The following is a 10,803-nucleotide window of genomic DNA, read 5'->3' as shown; positions in this document are numbered from 1 at the left end:
AAATCAAGTTGAATGATTGGACCAATTTGGAAAAATAAATAAGTAAAGCACTTAGACCGAAAAACAATGAAAAATAATATGATTATGTATATAAAAATACAAATTTAAAATCCCTAACAAAGAATTTATAGCTTATATACTTAACAACAATTATCTATACACCCAAATTATTGTATTTGATCTTTAGTCCTTTAATATTGCTAATATAGAATAAACAAAACAAAACAAAAATAGTCAAACGAACCATCCAAGTGCTTAAAATAAACAAATCGGCCAAAACATTATTTATTTAATTGAAATACTTAAGGTCCCGCTTGGTAGGTTAGATTGGATTTTGGATTAACCTTTTTATATTACATTGGACTAGTTGGAGTATGACTAGATTTTAAGCAGTTATTTAGTGCAATACAGTATCAAAGTTGAGACTAGTTTAGACTGCCATTTTTTCATTTTTATATTCTCATTCTCAAATTAATTACAACAAAATCTATTTTCAGTTTATAAAAAAACGATTTTCAAACTTCCAATAATTCGTCGCTCATCTTCAAACTTCTTCTTCTCAGCTACCTCCCGACATATCTCAAAGAAGAAGAAAAAAAAATAGCCACAAAGATTGCAAATAAATAAATAAAGAGGAAGAAATTATGAATCTGCCTTTCACCATTTTGATTCTTCCGCCATATGCCTTTCATCCAAGATATGAAATTTTTTTAATGAAATAACTGAAGCTTCTCATATCTGCATCAATGGCTTTAAGATTGAATTAGATATGGCAGAGGGAAGAGAGAGAGTAAAAGATAAGAGAACAGAAGAGAAGAAGAGAAGGTTGAGGAGGCATGCTCTCTTGCAATTGGCTTCGAAACCCATGTTTAATGATGGGTTATGAAGCCCATGGTTTTATGGACTAAAGTCCAAGATCCATATTCAATTTGTTGTACACTTAGGTCCCGTTTGGTTCATGGAAAAAGAGACTTGAGAATGGGAAATCAATTGTTTTCTCGTGTTTGGTAAGTTTAGGTATAGGAAATCGTTGTCTGACTCATGGGAAAGTAGGGGGGAAAGTGAAGTCATCCTTCTAACTTGTGTTTTGTTTTCCCTCCTCATGGAAAAGTTTGGAAAAATGAGCTAACATTAAATACATATTTTTTATGCCATTTTATCCGCATTAACAATTTAGAATTACAATATATCATTAAATGCATTCTTTTTTTATTTGATTTAATATGGGTATAATTGAAAATTTATACAAACTTGGTTTTCCATTCCTACTCAAAACAGACATGATAAAGAAAATAAAATGATATTTCTCGGTTACTTTCCCAGGATTATCAAACGTGGGAAATGAATCTTCCATTCCCATTCCTTGGGGAATGACATGGGGAATAATTTTCCCTGAAATTTATTCCATAAACCAAATAGAACCTTAAAGTCCACTAAACAATAAACTGAATTCATGTCCGTTTTAATTGAATATATCAAGTCCAGTCCGGCTATCAAACATTGCCTAAATTCTTTGATGTTAATTTTTCTTTTTAAAGAAAGAAAAAAGAAAACAAAAAGGTTAAGAAAACGGTCCAAACCGGGAAACCGTAAGCGTCGACGAGAAGGACAACTGGACAAGTGAACCGAACCGGGAATGGTCGGGGAGCTTACGAGTAGAGGAAGCCATAAGCGTTAGGAGGACGCAACGACGTAAAAGTTAAGAAGGTCGTTCGTTTCTCAGACCAACAACATCCAGAGACCAGAGACACAGAGAGAGGGCGAGAGTTTGATCATTGCCCTCTCCGTCTCCGATCCAAATCTCATTTTCTTTTCTTCTTCACATTTTTTGCATTTGCAATTTTACATTTCCATGAAAAACCCTAACAAACGACGACATTGTTATTATCAATTATCTGCAAAATTCATATGATTCTAATTCTTTTCTCGCGGCACCGATTTTTTCATGCGACGGTTGAATACCCGTAAAGGGGTCAATTCGAAGCCGACGGACGACTACGACAGCAACAATATGGACCCGGTTAAGCTCCAAGTCCGACCCAGCACCCGATCCAATCTCTTCTCTCGCAACCCCAAGCACAACAACAGATCAAGCTTCTTAATTATCGCTTCACTGACGATCGCACTAGCTTTCACACTCTGCTATCTTCTCGTTTCAGCGAGAAATTCGAAGAGTTTTGGGAAGAAACGGTACGGGATTGTGATCGACGGAGGGAGTACGGGTACCCGAATCCACGTGTTCGGGTACGGAGTCGACGGTGGCAACACTGCCGTCTTCGATTTCGGCACTGACGGGTTGTCGTCGATGCGGGTTAACCCGGGGCTCTCGGCGTATGCGGAGGATCCGGAATCGGCGGGCGGGTCATTGCGGGAGCTTGTGGAATTTGGGAAGGGTAGGGTTCCCAAGGAGCAGTGGGAGAACACGGAGATAAGGCTTATGGCCACGGCGGGGCTCCGACTGCTTGATTTGGATGCCCAGAACCGGATTCTGGACTCTTGTAGAAAGGTGCTTCGGAGTTCTGGGTTTAAGTTTCAGAACGAGTGGGCTTCGGTGATTACAGGTACTGTTATTTGTGAATTGTGTTGTGGTTTTTGCATCTATTGCGAATTGCAATACGATTGAAGTGATTTGAATGAGTTTTTTTGACCAAATTTTAGTGGCATTGTATGAAAAGAGCCAATTTCGAATGCTAGAAAAGATTATCAACAATAATGTGCATAGCTGATATCAGTCAACCCACACATTTTTTGTATTTGATTGTTTGTTAACTTCAAATGTGGAGTTCATGTTTTATGAGCAACTCTCTAAAATTATGGTTGATGTAGGCTCTGATGAAGGACTATATGCTTGGGTTGTTGCAAACCATGCCCTTGGCACTCTTGGTGGCAATCCTTTGCAGACAACTGGGATTATTGAACTTGGTGGAGCTTCTGCTCAGGTGTGATTGCATTAATATTTTCCTGTGGTATTCGTTTGAAATTTTGGATTTCTGACCACAAAAAATATCATGCCTCGCGAATGTGTTTTTTATTGGGAAATATGATTAGCTATTTGTCCGCGAACAAGTACCAAAACCATATTGGAGAAAAGAGTTGCAACAGTTGGGGATATTAATTTTTGGTCCAATTTTATTTCAGGTGACATTTGTTTCAAGTGAGCCAGTGCCTCATGAGTTCTCACGTGTTGTTAAATATGGAAATGTCACTTACAATCTCTACAGTCACAGCCTTCTTCATTACGGCCAGGTTTGTTCGGCTTTGTTAATGCTGTTCATTTGCAGATATCAACCTGTCCAAGTTTTCCTGACAAATGGAAGCTTGGAAGTTTAATTTTCATTAAGGTGCTACTTTATGGTTTGAAGTTCAGAAGTAATTTGATAATGCAGAATGTTGCATATGATTCGTTGAAAGAAGCAATTGTTTCAGGAGACTTCAACTCAGGTAAAAATATAAGCTTTGCTTTCTGCCTGATTTTCCATATGCCTTGAACCTCAAGTTGTTTGACTGTGTCGTGCTGAATTCCAATTTTTTCTTGTGAGTCGGGCATCCATGAACTTCATATCCCTTTAGAAGCATAAGTTATAATGTGGTTGTCTGTCTGATGATCTTATTAGCAATATGGCTTGGTTGGACTGATCACCAGGATGTAGCATATTTTTGTGGTTCTTACTCGCCTTTCACACAGTTATATAGAAACAATTTTGGTGGCCAACGGAAGAGTTTGTTGGAATTGATTGTTGCAATCTGATTTGGTTGTTCTTTACCCCAAAAAAAAAATCTGATTTGGTTGTTGATTCCTTGATCAAATGCACACTGGCAATAGCTCTGAAAGCCTCACAGTTAGAACATGATATTTGATTGGATTTCTACTATATTTTATCGTTAATGCAGATGCTGAATCACTTCAGAAAAGAAAGTCAATAGATCCTTGCACTCCTAAAGGATATTCACATAAGATGCAGTCTTCAAAGCTTTCTCCAAGTTCTTCGGTTGAGAAGAATAGACATTTATCTACTCTTCAATCAAGGGGTAACTTCTCTGAGTGCAGATCCGCTGCAATAATGATGCTGCAAAAAGGAAAAGGTTGTAGATATTCTTCTTCAATCTTCACTGTATTGTTACATTTGTGCTTCACGTATTTTATTTTTACTTTCTTTTGACAATGATTATCTCTTTACCTGGGATCAGATAAATGTTCCTATCAACACTGCAGTATTGGATCAAATTTCATACCTAAGCTTCAGGGAAAGTTTTTGGCTACAGAAAATTTCTTCCATACATCCAAGGTTTTGTCTTCTCAATGCTCTAATCATCAGTTTCTTTCTTATTTATGGTTTTTTCATAATTTTTTAATGTCATGGGTGAAGTAACAAGGATACTTTTTTTTATTTCTTTTTTAAATTTCTGTAACGAAAATATACAGTAGAATTATTACTTAGATGCATTTAATTGTGTTTTTCTTACACCCTTTTTTCTTTCCTTTTCTTTTTCTACTGCTTTCCTAGTTCTTTGGTTTGGCTTCAAAAGCATTTCTTCCTGACCTGATGATGGCTGGACAACAATTCTGTGGAGAGGATTGGTCAAAGTTAAAGAAGAGACACCATCGACTCGATGAAGAAGCTTTGCTTCACTATTGTTTCTCTTCAGCATATACTGTGGCCCTGCTTCATGATAGTCTTGGAATTGCTATGGACGATGAAAGGTAATACTCGTTCTACTTCAGACTTGTATATCACATACATAACATTTGAACTTGCACACGTGTATGTGTTCTTATCGATTGTCACTACTCTTGTGACCAGGATCAGGGTTGCAAATCAGGTGGGAAGTATTCCACTCGATTGGGCTCTGGGAGCTTTCATCTTGCAAAGCACATCTGACTTGGATGTAGGGCACTCTGATTGGATTAGCACCGTAATTAGTGATGGCTCTCCCACTCTACTATCATTAATTTTCATCTTTGCAATATTGATGTTTACAGTGTGGTCTCTGTCAAAGTGGAGGAAGCCCCAGTTGAAGACAATTTATGACCTGGAGAAAGGGCGGTATATAGTTACTCGTGTTAGTAGATGAGATGATAGCTTCGAGAGGAAGAATGTACACTTGTTATGTTAGATCCGGAGGAAAGAGTAGTGCAACATGCTAAACCAGATTCACTTGAGCAGGCCTCGGTTTATTGCCCAAGGCCATCCTCATAAGGTTACCGACCAGAAGCAATATTGTATAGTGTGGGTATCTGCACAGAATTTAGTGGTAACATTTTTTTGTGCCGGCGGTGCAAGGCTTAGATACCCATTTTGTACTTGGAGGGAACCCAATACCTCCAATTAATTATACCACATGCTCTCTCATTATCCCCAAATCCGAATAGGAAGTTAGGATAAAAATTGGGGAAGGCTTGTTGTGAGGAGATTTAGAATGTTGTATCATTGTATGATAATGTGGTAATACACGTGCTTTATTCACAATTGTTATTTGTTCTTATTACTGAAGCGAGAGCTTATTTCATCACATCAGTCTTGAGGTTTCCAATTTCCATGGGCCTCATGTTTTTCGCTTTTCTGACTTGGGGTCGAGTGATGTAGGAATTTCGGGTTTCTAATTTCTCATACCAAAAGAACAAACAAATTGGGTTAGAGCTAGACTCTGCTCTACATGTCAAACTTCCAGTGATTAACGTTTCATAAAATATTGCAACTTATTTCGAGCCAATATTTGCTTCAACGCCATAAAACAATGAACGTACTGCAACAGGCTTGTAGCTGTGCCTTTACCCATGTATTTGCAATTTGGGGTTCTGTGTGAGGACATCCTTCTAACTTCTTTCTTGGGTCAGAGAGCAAAGAAGTTGTAATTTCTTTCTTGGGTCAAAACTTTTCAAAAAGAAAAGGGCTACTTCCCTGAAAGTCCAGTGCAATGCAAGCAACCAATCCAATCTTCCCGTTTTGCATAGATAAATCATAAATGTATACGTCTAAGACTTGGTGGCTATTTTTCTTGTTTAAATTTCTAAGAACTTTCTAGACTTGTAATTTTGTTTGATATGGTAAACCAAACCTCATAAAATATGTCTGGCAAAAACAAAAACCTCATAAAATATAAATACGCGTTATTCAGTTCTACTAGCAAAATCATCACTTTCAACGTTTTAAAGAATTATCTTCTAAGCTGTATTATTAGTAAGTATGACAAACAGAAGAACATTTGGAAGCAATTAATATAAAGATAGCCATTCATTTGAATACTCTTACCATTTTTAACTTTTGTTGTGGAGAAATTATTGGTCTTTACTTACCACTTTGATGTGTGCGTTATCCTACTAAATTAATTCAAACCGATTCAATTATACATCACAAATCTGTTAAAATAATTAAACAACGAGTTGATGATCATATGTGTAAAGATGCTCGCTTAATTTCTGAATACATTGCCCGATTTTTGTACTAGTTGCTTGCTTATCCTCTCCTAATAATAAAACTCTTTCGCTCTTCTCTCAAAAGAGCCTAGCTCTACACCTCCAATTTTGAACAATTTAAATGGAAGTTGGCAAAATTTAAGACCATGATATTGACACCCCTTTAAAAGTGGCCATGGAGCTGCGTAGACTTGAGGGTCGGTTCAAAAGTTGGGCTGACCAGTTCAATAATGAATTTCCAAACCTAATTGCATTGTTACATTCCCATATTACACGTTCATCTCCAAACTCCCATATTTGTTAAATAAATGTCATTAGACACCAACTTTGTTTTCATTTTAAACTTTGTTAAATAATATAATAAATAAAAAATTATGATGTTATTAGTGTCGAAAAATTAATTTAATAAGTTGATTTCTCCGGTATTATTGTTGTTAAATTTGTGTTCGCATTAAGCTAACAACAGTGATGATTAGGTGAGGTGATTAGCAGTTTAATGACGATGATGAAGGACTTTCCATCCCATGTATCAAAATTAAGTGGTTTATATTGTTTTGTCGTGTATAGCGGAACCGGTCGTTTTACGCGGCAAAGGAAAATTGGACCGACGAAAATACCCCTGAAGTCGTTCGGTGAAGTCGAGGAAAAGATAACCCAGCACTATATATAGCAAATTCGGAAATGGGCAGAGAAATGTAGCTTGGTATTTTGGGCAAATCCAAAAATACGAAAACAGACCCAATTAGAAAATTAACGAAATTCTCTCTCTTCCCCGATTATCTAAACGCGCTTCCAATTTTCTTGTCCAATTCGGAGGTAAGATTTCCCCCAATTCATCTTCTCTCGGAAACCTAACGATCCGCTGTGTCAATCCAGCGCGATCCTGGGTTTCTAGGGTTAAATTTGATTCTCAAAAAAAAAAAAAAAAAAAACTTCTTATTTGGAAGTTTATATTCAATGAAATTGGTTGCTAATTAGTGTTGGGTACATTCGATTAGGTCGTTTTCTGTGTGATCAGCGCATACAATCGACAATGAGTGACCACCTGGTGTTGTACGTTGACCGTCTCCTCAGGCCCATGGCCGCACAGCAGCCGTCGGAGCCTCCTGAGGTCAGTTCTGTGCCGGAGCCGGAGCCGGAGCCGGCTGGACCCGACCCGGTCCCGGACACTGCCGACCCGTCTTCTAGTTCGTCAGCCGAGGGCGCGGAGGAGGAGGAGCCACTGATTCAGACGGCGGAGTGTCGCATTTGCCAGGATGAGGATAGCATTAGCAATTTGGAATCTCCTTGTGCCTGTTGTGGCAGCCTCAAGGTATATATTTAATATCATATGATATAAAGGCTCAGTCTTTGACTTTGTATGTAATGCTGTCATTAGAATTGTTGGGATTTGAATTGATTTGGGGGATTATAGGAAATGTTTTCTTATTTGCAAATGACCCTTAACTTTGGTGACAGACAGTGGATAATGAAAATTTTTCCTGAACATATTAACCAACCAGAGATGTCGGTGAAAAGCTTCAGAATTTTTGCATCCATAGGGGCATTTCCCGGATTCTGTTTTTGTTTTTATTTCTTTGTTTAAGAGCTATTTAAATTTGTGGAATCCATTAGTCAATAGAACATTGCGTCTTACATTTTCTATTAAAAGAACCGTTCTTGTCTCCTTGTTCGCACTTCTTTGATCATTGATATAATTGACAGAATTTTTGCGATCCATTTGCAAGATATTTTTGGTGAATGATGATTTGTATAGCAAATATTGCTTCCATGAGCTAGTGTCTAGCAGTCCTCTTGTCTCTGTCTGTCTTTTTTTTTTTTTTTTTTTTTTATGTCTTGTTTATCTGATCTCATTATGCGTGGTGAAATTTGTTTCAGTATGCTCATAGAAAGTGCGTTCAGCATTGGTGCAATGAGAAAGGAGATATAACTTGTGAAATTTGTCATCAGGTATGCTGCTTGAAATTTTCTCTATCTATTTTTGGTGCTCTAATCTTATGCTGCACATAAGCTTGTAATTTTTCGACTTTCTTGGCTACTTGAATTTTCCTTTTCCGAAAAGTGAAGTCTTAATTTCGTATTACAATCCTTGGCCTACTCCATGTCAGAAGGAATTAAAAACTAGTAGTGAGTGGATTCCAGTTACATCTGGATTTATGTGTGGTAAGGCGGGGGGATGAACCTTGACTTTTGATAAATGATGTGATACGATGGGGTTGTCTTTTCTAAGAAAATTATTTTTGAATCAGTGAATTGAAGCCATTTGCATAAACATGTGTACATTCAATTCTAGATCTCTCATTTGCATGATGCTTTTGCTGCATCGTTAACACTATGTAGATCTCCTTCATAATTTGGAAAAGTATGCCATCTTCTGTTTTCTGTAAGCACTTTTGGATAAGATCGGATGTCAAAGTTGTTTGGAATCATTATTGCTGCATTGTATTTATTTTGAAAATTTTGAAATACTTTCCTTTCAAGTGATATAATTGCATTCTGTTCTAATTGATGGTATTTTGCATTATGTACAGACTTACCAACCTGGCTATACTGCACCTCCTCGTCCACCATCTGATGAAACTACTATTGAAATTGGGTGAGTCAAATTTTCTTATGTTTCATCACAAGTGTTTGTGACTTCTTTTGATTATTTGGTAACAGTGCTAGTTAACTTAATACTTCTGTCATGTTTGTGATTAAAACTGCATGAAAGACAATATGGATGCCTTATGATTATCTTTGGGCTATGGATGTTTCCTGCAGTGGAGGCTGGACACTTTCTGGCACTCCTTTGAGTTTGGACGATCCACGTATCCTGTCAATTACAGAGGCAGAGCGTCAGTATCTGGATACTGAATATGATGAATATTCTGCTTCAAGCAGTAGTGGAGCTCCATTCTTCCGTTCAGCAGCCTTAATTGTAAGCCCATAAACTTGCAATCCTACTGAGAAGAAATTAACTCCTTTCTCATATTCTTATTCCTCATGTATGAGGTAAATCAGGTTTGATTTTAATTTTAATCCTCTGCATTTGGCAGTTAATGGCCCTTCTGATCTTGCGGCATGCACTGAGAGTCACAGATTCCGACAATGGGGATGACACGTCTGCTATTTTCTCTGTAAGTGGATTTGAACTTACTTTTTCTATCAACTCGCCAGTCTGGTGCTTCATTATCCCTTAAATTGATGTCATTTTACGGTTCGGTGAAGCTGATAAACTGGTTGTTACTCTGCAGCTTTTCTTGCTTCGAGCGGCTGGATTTCTTTTGCCTGCTATATTATGGCTTGGGCCATCAGTATCTTGCAGCGTCGACAGCAAAGACAGGTTAATTTTACCTTCAATTATACTTTTAAATGTCAAGTCTTATACATTGGTGATTCTTTCTTTTTTCTTTTCCTATTCTGCTCTTTCATGTTGTTTTCTGATCTTGCTACATAATAATCACTTTGTACATGGTATATTCCATAATAATGCTCTAAAGATAGAATCAAAGACTTCGAAACTGTAACATGAAGCATTGAATGTGGGCTTATTTTTAATTGCTCCTTAATGTTCTTATTGTAATATGGTAAAACAGGAGGCTGCAGCATTGGCAGCAACACAAGTTGCTTTTGTTCTTCAATCTGGACAACATATGGGTCTACAATTTGCAGTAGGATCAGGACCTAATGGGAGTCCACAACCAGAAACTGCCTAACATGAAGCCAACAAAACGCCAGAGAGTTTTACGTGATATGGTGAAGCCATTCAGCGGAAAGTGGTGAAAAATAAATGAAAACGTTTCTTTTGTCCGAAAATATGAAGGAACAAAAAATTGCAAAACATAAGAGAACAGAAAAGGCTACAGCAGTGTGGAATTGTGTCTAATGGCTTGTTGAAAAGGCCATGGCAGTCTTGGTTACCTCCATCTTTGGTTGTCTTGTATTTCATGTATGTTTGTAAATTAATTCCATTCAACCAGAGAAAAAAGGAAATATTGATTTTTGGTTCTCCATCTTCTTGGGTAGTTCAAAGCAGCTGGTTGTTATCTGGAAGGGGCATGTCTGTATTATTCAACTTGAATATCTCCTTAGCTGAGTTCTTTTTCTTTTGGATTTATCACAAAACGTCCTTGAGGTTCATGAAACTTTCAGATTGAGTCATTTTTTTTTTTTTTTTGGTTATTTGTGGTTCTCAAGGTTAATATGTGTGTTCACAAATAATCCTTACTTTGAGTTTTCGTTAAAAACTTTGTTAGTTTGCTGATGTGGCACTTATGTGGAGCCTGCATATCCAATTATATAATGTTACGTGAATTTAAATAAATACATTAAAAAATTAAAATTTAAAAACCACTTACAAGTCTCCCGTTGTTAAAAAAAAACAAAAGTCTGTCATTGCTCTACCT

At 37.2% G+C, this 10,803-nt stretch overlaps 1 protein-coding gene and 1 pseudogene across 3 annotated transcripts; both read left to right on the top strand.

The window, feature by feature from the left end:
- Positions 1,500-5,513, top strand: LOC18789084 (probable apyrase 6). 2 transcript variants are annotated; one of them, XM_020554431.1, is made up of 9 exons: positions 1,552-2,561; positions 2,827-2,939; positions 3,139-3,246; positions 3,387-3,441; positions 3,892-4,083; positions 4,189-4,286; positions 4,506-4,702; positions 4,803-4,887; positions 4,982-5,513. In XM_020554431.1, exons 1-9 carry the CDS (start codon positions 1,946-1,948, stop codon positions 5,015-5,017), a joined length of 1,500 nt encoding a protein of 499 aa, XP_020410020.1. In that variant the 5' UTR covers positions 1,552-1,945; the 3' UTR covers positions 5,018-5,513. The 2 variants fall into 2 exon arrangements, with proteins under 2 accessions (XP_007223149.1, XP_020410020.1); XM_007223087.2 differs by having other exon boundaries at positions 1,500-2,561; positions 4,803-5,513.
- Positions 7,092-10,542, top strand: LOC18791037 (annotated as a pseudogene). Its single transcript, XR_002269821.1, has 8 exons — positions 7,092-7,231; positions 7,414-7,727; positions 8,294-8,365; positions 8,947-9,011; positions 9,179-9,335; positions 9,454-9,534; positions 9,652-9,740; positions 9,994-10,542. The product of XR_002269821.1 is annotated as an uncharacterized LOC18791037 (transcript).

Source organism: Prunus persica, chromosome G1 (assembly GCF_000346465.2).
Source record: "Prunus persica cultivar Lovell chromosome G1, Prunus_persica_NCBIv2, whole genome shotgun sequence".
In the NCBI taxonomy this organism is placed as follows: Eukaryota; Viridiplantae; Streptophyta; class Magnoliopsida; order Rosales; family Rosaceae; genus Prunus; species Prunus persica.
The sequence above is the reverse complement of the archived record's forward strand: the minus strand, read 5'-3'. Positions and strand labels throughout refer to the sequence as shown.